This window comes from Bos javanicus, chromosome 13 (genome assembly GCF_032452875.1).
Source record: "Bos javanicus breed banteng chromosome 13, ARS-OSU_banteng_1.0, whole genome shotgun sequence".
NCBI classification, from domain to species: domain Eukaryota; kingdom Metazoa; phylum Chordata; class Mammalia; order Artiodactyla; family Bovidae; genus Bos; species Bos javanicus.
The window spans coordinates 33,552,769-33,570,288 of NC_083880.1; the positions used below are offsets into that span (position 1 = coordinate 33,552,769).

Below are 17,520 nucleotides of genomic sequence, written 5' to 3' on the forward strand. Positions count from 1 at the left end.
AGACACCACGTCTGCCGTCCAGGGGAAGGAGGTGGGTGTTTGAGAGAGAGTTTGGTTTTACTGAAGCAGTGCTGTCAGTTAAGATGTCCCAGGGAGACTGTAAACAGAGGAGTTGGAAATTAACTTCAGTGCATGGGTTTCATGACATCTTCTTTAGTTCCGTCAAAAGGATTTCCCTTCAGGAGCATCCTGAGGGCTTGCCACGTGCGGGTGCTGTGCTCAGCGCTGAAGAGGAAGAGAGAAACCGGGCAGACATTTGTGCCTGGAAGGTGATCCAGCTCCAGAGAGAAAGGCACACGTACCCCTGGGATGACAGTGCAGTGTTGTGAGCTCCGCAACAAGCTGCTGACCAGTAAGGCCCAGGGAGGACGCACGTGAGGGCAACAGGAGCTGATGCTGGAGAGGGGCGGGCTTCATTTCCAAGGGGAGATTTGTCATTTGTTCCTTTTTGGCAAATCCCTTACAACCCCCAGCTGTGCACACACCCCCTCGCGACTGTGTATGTGTGGTCCTTGGGACCCCAGGCTCTTCACTGTGGTATCTGTCAGATCCTGTCCACCCCCCGGTAGGTCCAGAGTTGTGAGTCACAGTGATTTTTGTTGGCCGCGGTTCCTGCAGGTTTGGTGGCACAGGAGTGACTCCATCAGTGTGTTTGTGTGGTTCCCAGAAACCAGCGTCCGTAGGCCTCCTGCTTTCCTGCTCAGGACCTGCCTTGTTATGTCTGTCAGGGAGGAGGCGGAGATGACAGACCTGTGATATGTGAAAGGGGTTTCAGGGTGTTGGCACAGTGATCAGAATGGGGGAGGACAGAAGCCAGGTGACACTTCAGTAGATGAGTGTCAGGCAGCAAGTCCTAGAGAAGTTGAGCGGCCTTGAGTTGAAATAGCTGGAGAACCAGTAAGAAAAATAAATTATCTACCATGAAAATAACATCTGCAAAAGCTTTCCACAGCACTGAACTCACTTAGCTACCAGTTATTGGAAGACTGCATTTCCTTTCCTTGGGTTATGTCAGTTTAAAAACATATGACTGTGTGTACTTGGAAGGTCCCTCCCCACTTCATGGAGTCCCCAGCTTCTTCTGCTTTCCTTAAGGATGCAGTTAACATCTGGTGGGAGCCTTTTCCTGACCATGTCGTACCCTCTTCTCTCTGTTCAGTGCTGCGCTCACCTCCTGCCACTGGAGGCCTTGCCTGCCCATCTCTCTCTCCACTCAGCTGCTGACCCTGAGAGGCTGCATCATGTTCGCCTCCTGCCTGGCTCACGTTGTTGCTGTTTAGTCGCTAAGTCGTGCCTGACTCCCTGCGACCCCATGGACTGTGACCCGCCAGGCGCCCTAGTCCATGGAGTTTCCCAAGGGAGAAGACTGGAGTGGGTTGCCATTTCCTTCTCCAGGGGATCTTCCTGACCCAGAGATTGAACCTGCATCTCCTGTGTCTCCTACATTGCCAGATAGATTCTTTACCTGCTGAGCCATCTGGCTCATTATTCATTTTTAAGTGATAGTTAAATAAGTGAGTCACAGAAAATATCAGTATACTGTTGAGAGCCTGAGATCTCAATGCTGACATGCTTTCGTCTCTTCAACTTGCAAGTTTTTGTGTTAAAAAATTATTAAAGGGTAATATATTCCTCCCCCCTCCAAATTTGACTTTTAAGTGAGAAGATTGTCTATTGAAAAGTCAGATTTTTCAGTTTAAAATTGATACAAAGTTTTCAGTTGTGAAACTAAAATTTCACTCTTATTTTAACTGAATATTGGCTTGTTGACAATTTTTTTTTCTTTTTGTCCTCATTCTGCTAACTGGCCCTAATGTTATTATAATTAGCAATTATGGTAAAGCAGAGTTTAAACAGGTAAATTACCAAAGGCAGTAAATGTCATTTTCCACATGAATTAAATAGAATTTAAAAAGTAATTAAAATTCTATTTTGGAGTCTGATGCTTTGATAAATGTATTTTTCCTCCCATAAATCTAAATATAAAGGTATGATTATAGGTTGCAGGGACTTACACTGATTATTCAGTAATATAAATCAGCATTTATGGTAAGGTAGATATAATACTTAATACTGAAGTGTTAGTACAGAGTAGCATAGCTCTTACTAGTTAAGAAACAAGAGGTATAGCTAATATGTATTCTGTTCTCTACAATTTATTTTACAAGCAGTTATTGAGCTAATGTCAAAGAGGACAACTTTCAGTATTTTTGCTATTAAAGTAAGGATTTAGGCACAATTGAAGTTTAAAGTTACCTTCTTTGTATGTGGTTCCCCAATTTTTCCTTTCTGTGGATAGTGGGAAGACTGTTTTCATCTGTGTATGGATAAAAGTGGAACAGGCCAGATCTTTTTTTAAATACCAAATTGGGTCATGTGCAGAGATACTGGTCCCAGTTCAGTTGTTAATTAATGACAGGTATGACCCATAAAATTAACTTTGTTTCTTTGTTCTCCTTTTGAAGTTTTTTTTTTTTTTGTATGAAAAATCCACTTATTTTTGTTGGTGGCAATCCATGAACAGTTCATGTTTTTTCACTTTAATCGTATAATAAGTTATATATTTGAAAACTGATTTTTCATTCATATATTGGAAGTACTTCTTATTTCCTTTGAATTGTATGCTGAGTAAGAAGTGATTGGTGGTATAGACTTTAAGAATTGTCTTTTAACTTTTTATATAAATATATATATATTTATATATATATATAAATATATATATATGTATATATGCTGCTAAGTCGCTTCAGTCATGTCTGACTCTGTGCGACCCAATAGACGGCAGCCCACGAGGCTTCCCCGTCCCTGGGATTCTCCAGGCAAGAACGCTGGAGTGGGTTGCCATTTCCTTCTCCAATGCATGAAAGTGAAAAGTGAAAGTGAAGTTGCTCAGTCGTGTCCGACTCTTAGCGACCCCATGGACTACAGCCCACCAGGCCCTCCGTCCATGGGATTTTCCAGGCAAGAGTACTGGAGTGGGGTGCCATTGCCTTCTCCATATATATATTTTGCTGGCCCAGACAGTAAAGAATCTGCCTGCAATGCAGGAGACCCAGGTTTGATCCCTGGGTTGGGAAGATCCCCTGGAGAATGGAATGGCAACCCACTTCAGTATTCTTACCCAGAGAATTCCATGGACAGAGGATCCAGGTGGGCTACCTACAGTCCTTGGGGTCCCAGAGAGTTGGACACAGTTGAGTGACTAACACTTTCACTTTTTTCATAGTTGAAGCATATTGGACCAGGGAACTGGTTTGCCATAAGTCCATTTAGAAAGATTGAGTATCTTCTGAACAATAGTGCACATAAAAATCACAAAGCGTACTTAAAATTAGAGATTCTCCCCCCCCTGCCCCCGCACCCCCCGCCCACCCGCCAAACACTTTTTTCCTTTCCCTCCCTTCTTAGTTTTTTCTTTTTCCTGTCACTACCATGTGTTTGGAGCTGATGTGATGAGTCTGTGTATAAACTCACTATAACTTTTTTTTGGCCCTGCTGCACGGCATGTGGGATCTTAGTTCTCTGACTAGAGATAGAATCTGTGCCCCTGCATTGGAAGCATGAAGTCTTAACCCCTGGATTACCAGGGAATTCCCAAGAAAACCAATTTTTTAAAATTGTAACTTTTGAATTTTTTCCTCCGATTTTATTGAGATATTGTTAACATATGGTACTGTATATGTTTAAGGGTATATATTATAATGATTTGGTTTACATACATCATGAGGTGATTATCACAGTAAGTTTAGTGAACATCCATCTTCTCATACAGATACAAAATTAAACAAATAGAAGAAAATTGGTTTTTTGTGATGAGAACTTAGAATTTACTCTCTTTCATATATAACATGCAGCACTATTATATTTATCATGTTGTACAGTGCATTCCTAGTACTTCTTTATCTTACAGCTTTTGACCACCTTTATCCAATTTCCTCTGCCTCTGGCAGCCACAAATCTGATCTCTTTCACTGAGTTTGTTTGTTTGAAGTGTAATTGACCTACAACAATTCATTAGGTCCTGTTACACAACATACTGACTTAGTATTTCTGTCTTTTCTTTCCTTGTGACTTTCTGGCTATCTTTGTTGCTGTGTTTGAATTCTTTTCTCTTTTCTATGTGTACTATTGTAGATTTTTGGTTTTGTGGTTACCGTGAAGTTTATATCTGTCTGTCTGTAAATGATTATTTCAAGTTGCTGATCTCTAAACACATTTTAACAACCCTGCATTTTTACTCCCCACTCTCCCACATTTACTGTTTTTGACATCATATTTTACACCTTTTCCTGTTTTGTATCACTTATTGTGAATATAGATGGTTTTACTACTTTTGTCTTTTAACTTTCCTATGAGGTTGATTTACTTCCTTTCCTGTATATTTGCCTTTACCTTTCATAATTTTCATGTTTCTGGTTGTAACCTTTTTTGCTTAAGAGAAGTCCCTTTAACATTTCTTCTAAAGCTGATTTGGTACTGAACTCTTCCCTTTTGCTTGTCTGTAAAAGTTTCGATCTCTGCATTAGATCTGAGTGAAAGCCTTGTCAGAGACCCATAATGTTTATTAACTTTTTTTTTTCTTCATACTTTAAAATTTTAAGTTGGAAGTGAAATGCACATTTCTATTTTGCTTTTCTGATTAACCTCATAAAAATTTTTTTGTCGTGTTCAGAAACCATTAACATTTCATTGCTTTTATGGTATTGCCTCGTATGTTAGGTCATTATTTACTTAACTATTCTGTTGTTGGACATTTAGATTGTGTCTCATTTATTTCTGATAAATAACATTGGAATAAACATCTTTGCAGGAAATTTTTTTCTATGTGTAGATTTTTTTATCTCCCCTTTTTCCTGAAAATATTTTTAAAAGCTTTTGAAACATACTGTCAAAATGTTTTCCAGAAGGATTCAGCTGGCTAAAATCACCAGCAATAAACTGGAGTTAACATTCATCTTCACCAGCATTATGTTCATTTAAAAACCCATAGTTTTGGTTCACCAGGAAAAAATGGTATGTAATTATGGAACCATCCCTTGTTGTAGTCAGTACATGTTTTGTGTACATGTAAGCATAAATTTGGTACTTCATTCTAAGTATTTTTTCTACCAAGAATTTAAATTTTCGAGAGTTCTTGAGGAAACTTGTTAGTGATCAATGAGTGGTAGTTCTCTTGAATTTTTCTGTCGTTTAAACAGTTGGTAATAAACAGGGACAGTGTCTTTTTTGCCACGATCGGAATATTAAAAACACTGAGCCCTCTTCTGTTCTCTTTCTATACATTTTGGAAATTGAAGGTTTAAGTTGATCTTAAGTTTGTACTCAATCGTTCAGTCGTGTCCAACTCTTTGAGACCCTATGGGCTGTAGCCCACCAGGCTCCTCTGTCAGTAGGATTTGCAGGCAAGAGTACTGGAGTGGGTTGCCATTTCCTTCTTCAGGTCTAAGTTTGGAGTTAGTTTGTTAGAAAAACAAAGTTTTTATTTCTGCTGAAACTATTTGTAACAGCAAATGAACAACATTTCAAATGAACATCTGTCCAAACATTTAGTGGTAAATTAGAGTGTGAAATATTGAAGTTTTACCATTTGTCCATTGTCAATAAACCTCTTCTAATTGTGTGATCTACTTAGATTGCTGTTACATCTCTTGATTTCAGACATAACTCTTGTCTCTGTTTCTTGGTTTATCAGTTTTGAAGATTCTCTGATTTAAAAAAATTAGGGTCTATACTTTTATCCTTTTCCTTTCTCCTCAATGTTTGATATTTATGTATTTTCTTTCGTTCTTTAAAAATATTTATTTTTGTTTAATTATTATTTATTTGGTTGTGCCAGGTCTTAATTTTGACATGTGGGGTCTTTTAGTTGTGGTGTGTAAACTCTTCAGTTGCGGCATGTGGCACCTAGTTCCCTGACCAGGATTTGAACCCAGACCCCCTGCATTGGGAGTGCAGAGTCTTAGCCACTTGAAGTACCAGGGAACCCCAATTTATATGTTTTCATTTCTTGTATTATTTCATTTGTTACCTTAAGTGGTAATTGTGAGCCTGTATCTCTGTTGTGTTACTAAGATTCCTAGACTCTTGGTTTCCCCTTGAGTTCTGGAAACTGCCTCCAAGCGGAAGTGCTGGGGGGTGGTTGGTGCTTGTCCTTCGTTTCTTCTCTTAGGGATCGTAGTTCTGAGCTGCTTGTTCTGTGGTATAAGGCCTGAAAATACTCGTTTCCTATATTTTATTTACTTTTCTAGTTGTTCATGGCAGGAACATAATTTTGGATCCTCCTGGCTGGAAGCTGGTGTCTTTTAATGGCTTCTTAACTCCTGAATCTAGTGTTTGCTTCATGGCCCTTGTATTGAAGTCTTCAGAGGGAAGCTAGTTCCTTTTCGTTTTAAATACCATCTTTTCCTGTGAGGCTGCCTATTTCTGACTTTCTGTTTCCTTTACTGGATCCTCCTTCTTTGCTTGGTACCTTATTAATTGCATCGGTAATTGTAATATTACCACCAAAAGTCACCTTTGCCAGACCCCATGCTAACTTGATACCTGTGTTTTCATTTTAATTCATAAAGCAACTGCTTAGTATTCTCTAGGGGTCTGTGTTACCCCTTCTTTCCTTCTGTGTATTCTCAAGTTTGGAGCCCCATCTGTTTGCTGATGACTTTTATATTTTTAGCACTGATTTCTGTACTGAGCTCTCAATCTGTCTACCTGATAGTCTGAGCATTTCCACCCAGACTTTTAAAAGGAGTACTGACCTACTGCAGTGTAAGTGGAACTCCTCTGTCTTTCTGTGTCCTATTCTTCATCTCAGTGTTATTTAACCCATGGTTAAACACACACCAAAAAACAAGCTTCCCACAGACAGACATACACTCTGCACGTTAATTTGACTTTCTAATCTCTTCTTGCACCTAGCCCTGCTTCTCCGTTCCTGCTCTCCTTGTGTCGTTGCAGTTCTCATCTTCGGTCTGTTACTGACCTCCTAACTCATCGCTGCCTCTAGTTGTGTTCATCTAAAATCTGCAGTATTTCTAAATTTTAAATCAGAATGTGCTTCCTGGCTTAACTTGTCCAATAATTCCTTAAATGCTGCTGGGCGACATCTGCCTTTGAACACAACACACAAATCTCCTTGTTAGACGTTCGCTTCTCTTACATCTTTCTTGTGTTGTTCCTATCACCTGCCCTCTCAGGCGGCATCCTCCCCGACCACACCATGCTTTTTTTTATATGTTTGTTCTTGCGGCTTCCTGTATCCACAGCTTTGACTTGGCTAATACTTCCGTGTTCATTTTTGAGGCTTATTCCCTTGTTTCCAGGCCTGTTCATATTTTGCTCCCACACTCTCCCACGTGTAGCTCTAACAGTATGTCTGTTATGCATTTAAAGGATCTTTGTTTCACTTTCTTTTACTATATTAGAGGTCCTAGAAGACAAGACATTTTAAAACTCATATTTGTAACCTTTGCACTGTGGAATGCTTGACTGTCAATCCACTTTTAGATAGTTCCTGTCTTAAATGACGACATGATTATCCATCCTTTTCCCTAATAGAAATGTGGATGTTTTCCTGGTCACCTATCTTTATCACATGTAACCAGCTCCGAGTTTCTCAATTCTGCTTTTACTGGGGTATATGTGTTTGCATTCTTTTGTTCACTTGTTTGTTCACTTGTTCATTCAGTAAATTTCCCTCAGGGCTACTGCCTGTAAGACTGTGAACTAACTATAATGCATGCCAAACATTGCATTGAATTTGTAGAATTTATAGATTAATTTTTGGAGGAGTAACATGTAAGTATTAATATAATTTTGGGTACCTGAGGAAAGTTTTATAAGTATTCCTCTTTTTTTTTTTTTTTAAAGCTTACTTGTAAGTGTTTTAACACTTCTCTTAGTGTAGATGAGATTTTAAAAATTCTGTTGTATTTTCTAATTTGTCATTGTTCATCTGTTGGGAACTGACCAAATGATCATCTTATCTGGCCAACTTACTCAACTTCTTGGTACTTTTCATAGGCTTAGGTTTTCAAATATTGGTTACATCAGTGACAAATATCAGGGTTGTTTTCCTTCGAGTACTTAGGAGTTCACTTTTTTTTTTGCATCTTAGTACATTTCCTATCTTAGTACATTTGTTGAATAAAAACAGTGATATTTGGCATCCTGGAATTATTCTGGACTTTAATGAAAATGCTACTTTCTTAGCAGTACCTTGCTGAGTATGATGTTTATTTTGAATAATTTGTAGTCATTTTAAGGAGGCATCACCTGTTCACTTGCTAAGAGTTTTATCCTTAATCCATGTTGAATTTTATCAGTAACTTGGTTGGCATCGGTGGTGATCAAGTCAATATATTAATGTAAAGAATTACAGTAATAGATTTTCTGAAGACAGATCCTCAACATTTCTGCTTTTTCCTGATTTATTTAATGCAGTGCTAGATTTGAATGCTAATGGTTTATTGAGTATATTTTCATTTCCATTTGTAAGTAAGATTGGTTTATACTTTTATTTCACTTAGTTCTCTGCTTTTGTTTCAGAATTATGCTAGCATTATAAACTTTTTAAAGCATTTCACTTTTTTTAGATTGGAAAAACTGAAGTGTCTAAATAGAAGTTAGTTAATTAGTTATTTCTTAAAGCTGTAGTAGCATGTGTTGTAAAATCATTTAGAAAATGGCTATTTCTTGGCATCTTTATTTCCCCAAGTTTAGTAAAGTACCAGGGGCAAAGAGCTTCTTTAACTCTTGTTGAATTCTCTAGGTAAGTTCTTAGGAAATGATTTACTATGTAGAATTGTTTGTTATATTAACAGAGTTTGTTTTAGTCAGAGAAGCATTGTTACCCTGGCTAATTCAACAGGATATGAAATTAGTCTGGAAATGAAATACATGCAAATCTGTCTTCATGGATAGATTTTCTTCATAGAAAGATACTGTTTGGTGATAGTCTAAATTCAGAGCTGACCTTTATAGGAAAATGGTCTCATTAGTATCACTTAATAGAGTATTTGCATAATTACCATGTGTAAAAAGACCAAAGGTAACCATTTTATAAATGTATTCATGTCTTGGGTTATTTTTACTATTTTCTTTTTTTTTAAAGCTTATTCTGTGATTTAGAGTCATTATAATTAATTTATAAGTAAATGATATTTTAGAAGTTAAAGAGCTTTAATTTCAATAAAATTGATTTGGTGTATACATTCACATTTCCCCCTTTTAAAAAATTCAGTGTTTTCAGATATTCATAAAACTCTGGTATATTGTAGAAGTAATGGGACATCTGAGTGGTTCTCAGATTAATATAGCAAAGCAGTGGTTCTCAACCAGGGGCAGTGATGTCCCCATAGAACATTTGGCCGCATCTGGAGACTCTTTAATGGTCACAGTGGGAAGAAACCGCTGTCATTGAGTAGGTGGAGGCCGGAGGTGCTAGTGGACATAATGTACTGCACAGGATAGCCCCCTATAAAAAAGGATCTGTCCCCAAATGTTAGTGATGCCAAGGCTGAGAAACTCTGTTGTAAAAGGAAGCTAATATACACAAACACCCAACATAAAAATGTGTTCTTAGATGTGTGCTTATTCTTTCAGCAGCTATAACTGTTAGTACAGTTTGCTGCTGCTGCTGCTGCTAAGTTGCTTCAGTCGTGTCCGACTCTGTGTGACCCCATAGATGGCAGCCCACCAGGCTCCCCTGTCCCTGGGATTCTCCAGGCAAGAACACAGGAATGGGTTGCCATTTCCTTTTCCAATGCGTGAAAGTGAAAGTGAAGTCGCTCAGTGTGTCCGACTCTTAGTGACCTCATGGACTACAGCCTACCAGGCTCCTCCATCCATGGGATTTTCCAGGCAAGAGTACTGGAGTGGGGTGCCATTGCCTTCTCCGTAGTACAGTTTACAAGGTCCTTATGCAAAGTGTGTGAAGAGTATTCTGCTCTTGACTGACATCTAGTGAGATATTTACAAATAAATGTAAAACTGAAAGTTGAAATTAAATAAGCGTGTAAATCAGAGTTACAGCTAGTTGTTTTTTCTGCTCTTAGGAATTTCACATATAAATAAACTAAGAAGAGAGTAAAGATTTGTTTAGGGCTACTGAGAAACAGGCTTCCCAGGTGGCTCAGTGGTAAAGAATCCGCCTGCCAATGCAGGAGATACAAGAAACGCAGGTTGAGTCCCTGAGTTGGGAACATTAGTTGGAAAAAGGAAATAGCAACCCAGTCCAATATTCTTGCCTGAAAAATCCCATGGACAGAGGAACCTTGCAAGCTACAGTCCATAAGGTCAAAAAGAGCCGGGCACAACTGAGCGACTGAGCACACACACGCACACACACACACTGAGAAATTATAACTGGGAAGGAGTAGTATGTGGTAAATTCTTGGCTGAAGTACTACTATATCTCCTTTATCTTTTACTTATATTCTTGATTTAATATTAGAGCTTAGGATATAAAATTTTTTTATAGTTTTCTGAGTAAGTGCTGACTTCTGTGTAAGACGTTTTGTATTTTAAAAATTGCTTTAAAATTGTGGAGTTTTAGAGCCAGTGGAGACCTAAGTGGTTTAATCCAATTTCTTCACTTACAGAGATTAAACAGTTCTGTTTCATAGAGATGAAGCGATCTAGTCTGTGGTTTTGCAGCTTGTCAGGCCAGATCTTAAACTGGAGCCCGCCGCTCCCAGCTGCTAGTTGAGTGTGCTCTCAGGGTGAGGGGCAGTAACTAAGTACACTCTGGGTTCTTCTGAAAGCTTTTATGTTTGTTTTTCAAACTATGAATATTAAAACTGTTAAATTCTTATTTTTTCAAACTATGAACATTAAAACTTAAATTCTCATTTCCTTTAATATATATACACACCTCCATATATGTTTTAAAATGAATTTGCATTTATGTTTATAAATCTCATGTTTTATTTAATTTTTATTTATAAGCATTATACATGTGTAAACATGGATATTTCAAATCTTTCATAGGCAACGACACCTCCAAATCAAGGGCGACCTGATTCTCCTGTCTACGCTAACCTGCAAGAACTGAAGATATCCCAGTCTGCTCTTCCCCCGCTCCCCGGAAGCCCAGCAATTCAGATTAATGGAGAATGGGAAACTCATAAAGATAGTTCAGGGCGTTGTTATTACTATAACAGAGGTACACAGGAAAGAACTTGGAAACCCCCTCGTTGGACTCGAGATACGAACACAAGCAAAGGAGATTCCCAGAGTCCAGGGGATCAAGAGGTATGAGGAGCTGGGGGTCAACCAGTGAGTTACGGAGCTTTTTCTCTTTTCGTTCCTCAGAGAAGTAAATAGGTTTGCTTCTAACCTTTGAAATCTCTAAGATACTAAATCTTCTTTCCAAGTTTTATCATATTACTGCTTGTTGCTTCCTAGTGTGTAGATAGTAGACAGCAGCTAGCCCTGTGGCATGCTTACTTGTCTAGAGTTAACTGGGTTAATGTTGCCTATTGCCCTTGGTTTCCCTCACATGCTAGAAGATACTAATCCAGTCATTGTCATTGCCAAAGCAGTTACGATTTTTTAGAAAAAGAAGGGAAGAAAATATGTGATGTGATTTAGCCAAACAAAAACCCAGTTATTTGATGCTTTTCTTTATGATTTGATGGGACTGGCAAGATACTTCTCAGTTTTTGTTAGAGGTACAAGATCACTTTTTATGTCTGTGTAGGGGAAATAAGTATAATATAAGTCCTTTGCTACAGGCTGAACATCCTCTAAGTCTGACAGTTCACTCTAAAAACATTATTTCTTGATTGGCTGGTTGTTTTCTGTTTTTTTGGCCATGCCATGTAGCTTGTGGAATCTTAGTTCCCCTACCAGGGATCGAATCTGTGCGCCTGCAGTGGAAGTGTGGATCTTAACCACTGAACTACCAGGGAAGTCCCTAAAATCATCATTTTCTCTGACAAGTGTCCATTACCATTTCCCCAACCTTGGTTTCATAGACACACACACAGACACACATACTCAGTGCAACACACACACACACCCCTGGAGGGCGGTGCAACACACACACACACACACCTACCCACCCCTCTACACACACACATACCCACACACACCCACACCCCCTCTATCCCCTGATCCCCCCAGGCTGGGACTGCAGATGTGCAGAGAAGCCTGGGTAGGATGGATGGCACGGAGTTACATCCCGCTGTATGGTAGACGGCAGCGCCTGCACACACACAGGACTCCTGCTCTTAGAGCAGCTGACTTGTACAGCAGAAACAGAACTCCAGCTAGGTAGGAGCTGGAGGAATCAGGCAACACATCCTGTGTAAGGCAGAGTCTAAGAGCTTTGTATAGTTAATAACCCCTCCTCTTGTCCTATTTTTCAGTTGGTTATTTATAGCTATGCTTTGGTGGTAGCTTGTATTAATACTTTCAGAGTTGAGGAATGAGGTAGAGGGTTAGTGAGAAATTGTTCATGCGTTACTATAATAAGAGAAGTGTTAGGGAAGTGATTTGAATTTGTGTGTCTAGAAAGATTTGAAAGTAAGTTGTCCTGCGTGTCCATAATAAAGTCAAGTCTTATCATTTGGAAGAATTAGGGAAATGGCTAAATTATAGAATAAAGGGATTTAAAGTATACACGGAAACTTGAATAATAGCCTTTCTTAGGTTTCTGTTACGCTTCAGAGACTAGACGGGAGTGATCTGTAAATTGCAGTCTGAGCTCACACCTCTACTCTCTGCACATATTGTGTAAAAATAGGTGTTTCCAGAGTGGCCAGGGCACACCTTCCAGTAACTTCTTGAGAAAGGTTGCATATGGAGGTAAAACAGACTGTGTGTGTGAAAATGTTGACACTGTACTCTCACATTTACTTGAGAGTTTGCCTGAGAGCAGAATTCTAGGTTGGAGATCATTTTTTCTCACAATTGCGAGGCATTTTGAACTTGACTTTATGGTGATCTTGGTCAACTGCATGTTGGATGTCTCCAGTGTTGGAACCATGAGGTCTTCCCTTTCAGACTGACCAGTCTGCAGAAGTCAGAACACTGGCCAGTAAGAGCTGCCCAGGGTGTTGGTAGCAGCATTTATTTCACACACAGCCCATTAGTCTCCCCTCTTTCTGTCTGGTACCCGTGTTCCAGTTGTGCCTGTTGTTTCCCAGCTCAGAATTTCTCTTGAGAGGGAATCAGTCCCTGTGCTTCTGCTGCAGGAACGGAGGGTGCACACTGGTGGCCCGGCATGAGAAGGGGATCCTGGCTATCTCAGTCCTCAGTTTAGTACCTCGGTTCCAGGAGGAACCCGAGCCATTTGAAGACGTTGCTGTGTAAACTTGGTGGATTTCATCTTTCCTCCTCAGTGCCACCCCAACCCCCACCCGTTTAGATTCTGCTTGCTTTGTGGATAATTTAGGTTTTTGTTCATCTGCTTCTCAGCCTCCAGAGTTCTATGGCTCTTGTGTCTTTCTGTGTTCTCCCTGTTCTTGGGGGTTCAGATCTTTTTGAGCTTATTTCAGTACTGTTACCTTATTGGGGTTCAAGTGGGAGCAAGCTTCTCTTTCATTCTAACTCGGAAGCTTGTTATTTTAGTGGTTGCCCTAGAACAGTGGTTCTCACCTAGGGCAGTTTTGTCTGCAGGGAACATTAGGCAGTGTCTGGGGATGTTCTGAGTTGTTACAGCTCAGGAAGGGTTACCAGTGTCTCGTGGGTAGAGGCCAGAGAAACTGTTGTGCATCCTGTGATTCACACGAGAGCTCCCACCATGAGGAATAATCTGGCCCTGACTGTCTGTGCTGCTGCTGCTAAGAACGCTACCTTAGAAGCTGTAACCAGCGTATGTGTCAGCGTCTACAATTAATCAGCGTCTGCTTGCTCCTTGAAACCCTCCAAGAACTCTTTAAGTGCTGTGGGGCTCTTTGTTGTTGTTTATTTCCATTTTCTAGTCCCCTTTGCCCCCCACGACTGTGGTACATTTGTTGTTTAGTGACTAATTCATGTCCAGCTCTTTGGTGATCCCATGGACAGTAGCCCACTAAGCTCCTCTGTCCATGGGTTTTCTCTCGGCAAGAATACTGGAGTAGGTTGCCATTTCCTTCTTCAGGGGATCTTCCCAGCCCAGGGATTAAACCCATGCCTCCTGCTTGGCAGGTGGGTTCTTTACCACTGAGCCACCAGGGAATCCCCACTGTTGTACATGGGGGGCTTAAAATTAATCCTCATATTTACCACTTTCTTTTTGAGATTTCTTAGGCAGATTACATTATCTTGAATAATTTTTTTACTGCCTTAAGTACATATCCATACCTTTAAGTTTCCTTGGTGAGCCTCCATTAGTGATAGAGTCTTGGTTTTCATTTGCCTGGAAATTTATTTTTCATTATTTTTCAAGACTGTCTTTACTGGTACACATTTCTAAGGTGATTGTTTGCTTTTTGTTTTTTCCCAGTTCCTTGAGACTTACTCTCATGTTTTCAGGCTTCTGTTATTAATATGCACAATTCAGTCTATAGGTCTCTTCTTGCAGGAGGCTTTGAGGACCTTGTGCCTGTAATTTCACTGTGATGTGATTAGGTGAAGTTATCTTTTTTTATTTCCTGCCCAGGCTTTGTTGGGAATCCCAAATTTAAGGAGTTTCTACCTTTGATTAGCTCTGGAAAATTCCTGTATATCTATATGCACTATCTATATACAGCTCCTGTCTCATTTTCTCTTTCCTCTCATTTTGGGACTTTGATTAGATAAATGTTTAATCTGCTTACTCCGTTAGTCCTGTTTCTGGATTTCCGTTATACTTAACATTTTATTGCTGTCCCTCTCCGTGCTTTGTCTTCAGTCATTTTCAAGTTAGGCTCCTGTTTGCTGTTTCTCTCTTCATCATGTGTGTTTATGTGATATTAAACCAACCCTTGAACTTAAAAGATGTGTTATTTTTAATTTGTTTGGGGGAGCTACCCATGTTACTAGTTTGAAAATTGTGAAACATACAGAAAAGTGGAAAGAATAGCACCTTGAGCCCCTGTATGCTCGGCACCCTTCATCTGGTGTACAAGTTGTTACCACTTCACCACATTTGCCTGGTTTCTTTCTTCTTTACTGGACTGGGTCTTCGTTGCTTCACACGGGCTTTCTCTAGTTGCGGTGAGCAGGGGCTACTGTCTAGTTGCGGTGTGCAGGCTTCTCACTGCGGTGGCTTCTCTGCGGAGCTTGGACTCTAGGGCGCGTGGACTTCAAAAGTTGCACACATTTCTTTCTACCTCCTTTCACCCTTCTATCTCCACTAATTATTTTAATCTGAATCATTTGTCCAGACAATGTAATGTTTTATTCTCTAAGTATAAGGACTTTTTCCAGTAAAACAAATTGAAAACATTGAAAAATGCATTTATCACATCCAAGAAATTTAATATCTGAATATTATTTAATACAAAGTTAATATTCAGTGTTTCTCACTGGTTAGTTAATATCCTTTATGTTTTTTATTCCTGCAGTAAAGGATCCAGTGAATGATCGTATATTGCATTTATTTGTCATATTTTTCTTGGATCTTATTTTCTACTTTATTTTTGATAATTTCAGTATATAAAGGCTTTAAGAGTCTGAATATGCTGTTTTTCTGCTGACTCTCACTCATGCTGTTTGATTCATATCGTGTGTGTATGTTTTAATGTGAGATGATAGTTGTTGGAAATCATAGATAACAAATCTTAAATGCTGACTTTGAAAGTTTCCTTCTGAGAGGCTATCCTTGTGTTTCTCTCAGGTGCCTGGGGAAACTAGTATCCTATGAACATTTGAAACTAAATTTTCAGTTTTAGTTTCCCTAGGCCACCTAGGTAGTAGTAATTTGAATGCATAAAGACTGGCTTGTTGGGTTCTCCCCTGATTTCCCCCAATTATTCCTGTGATTTTCCTAGTATGCAGTAGAGAGACAAGATTTGTTTCTGGTTTACCCTATAATCTGCAGGTATAATTCTTTGGGGTCCCCTGTCTTTATTGTGGGACTCCCTGCCTTACATTGTCCCGAGTCCTGTTCCCCAGCATGTCTGCATGGTCTTGAAAACTAATGTTTTAGCTCAAGGTTTGGCAAATGCCTTCTCAGAGAATGCTGCCTTTTTATTCTCCTTACCGATCTGGATTCATGCTTCTAGTTTGTTTTGTTCCTGAGTGTTTCTTAACCTCTTGCTCCTTGATGGTTTTGGAAAAAATTGTGATGTAATATGATGTGACATTTGTATATATTGCCAAAATGATCACAATAAACCTAGTTAGTATCTGTCACCATACATAGTTGCAGAATTTTTTTTTCTGGGAATGAGAACTTTTAAGATCTACTCTTTTATTAGCAAATTTCAAACGTGCAATGTTGTATTATTAACTCTGTAACCATGCTGTAGACTCCATCCTCAGGACTTAATTTGTTTTGTCACTAGGAGTCTGTACCTTCTGACCCTCTTCGCCCATTGCCCATGTCTCTGTCAACCACCAGTCTGTTCTCTGTGCCTGTGAGCTTGCTTGTTTGGTTTGTTTCCACATTCCACATGTGAGTGAGATTGCTGGGTATTTGTCTTTCTTCTGCAAGTTATTTCAGTTAACATACTGGCCTCAAAATCTATCTGTGTTGTCCCAAATAACTAAATTTCTTTTTTTTTTTTAATGGCTGAATAATATTCTCCATACAGATTGCCTTTTATTCTGTTTCTAAAAGATTCTTATTGTACCTCTCTGATATTAGCTTATGTTTTAAGTGGTCTCAATTGGATTAAAATAATCCTGATTTTTCAGGATTCAGTTAGGTTTTCCATTTTTTTTAACCACTGCTATTACAGAACATGTATAGCTCACTCCATTCAAGACTTCCCTAAAGTTGTCTTTGTCAGTTTTTATGAACATGTTACTGACATTAGGATGTTTGTTACTTGTACACATCTGAGTGTTTCAGACCAAATACGATGGTAGAAAATTTGATCTATTGAGTAGATGTAATTGTAGAAACTGTTTTACCTGAATGTGACCCTGGAAGGGTCATTTGCAGAATTAGCCCAGTAAATATTACACTGAATTTCTTAATTTTTCGGTGTTATGTTTGAATTCATTCAATTTTTTTTTCTTTTAAAGTATAGTTTTGAATAGTTTTTAACAAGCATTTGTGTTGAGTGAGTCAGGAAAACTTTATGATCAATTAGAAAATAAAATACAGAGTTACAGAGCTAGTGTCTTTTCCTCCCCTCTCCCATCCCACACACTTTAAAAAAATTAGCTCAAGATATATTTAGTAAGCACTTTCTATTGGGTGTTTGGCTAGGAACTTGCAATTAATAGGTGAAATTTTCAAGTATCTCAGTCTAATGAAGAGCCCTCACCTCCTACTTTGCTTACATATAAATGTGCGTACATACATTTGCTCTGTCCCCATCATTTTTTAACCTGATTTCAGTTGAAAGTAGCACAACGTAGAAGGTAGTGTTTTTATCTCTCAGTCTGAAAACATTGTTTTTAGTTTCATTATAGTGAATATTTGTAGGCTTGCATTAATGCAAC

General features: G+C 39.0%; 1 protein-coding gene across 14 annotated transcripts in view; it reads left to right on the top strand.

Annotated features, from left to right (window-relative positions):
* The window catches only part of ARHGAP12 (Rho GTPase activating protein 12), a 118,096-nt gene that overhangs the window by 49,536 nt on the left and 51,040 nt on the right, over positions 1-17,520 (top strand). For all 14 annotated transcript variants that reach the window (XM_061436192.1, XM_061436190.1, XM_061436197.1 and 11 more), the window contains one exon: positions 10,987-11,250. In XM_061436192.1, the coding sequence (XP_061292176.1) occupies positions 10,987-11,250 (264 nt within the window). The remainder of the gene's footprint in view (positions 1-10,986; positions 11,251-17,520) is intronic.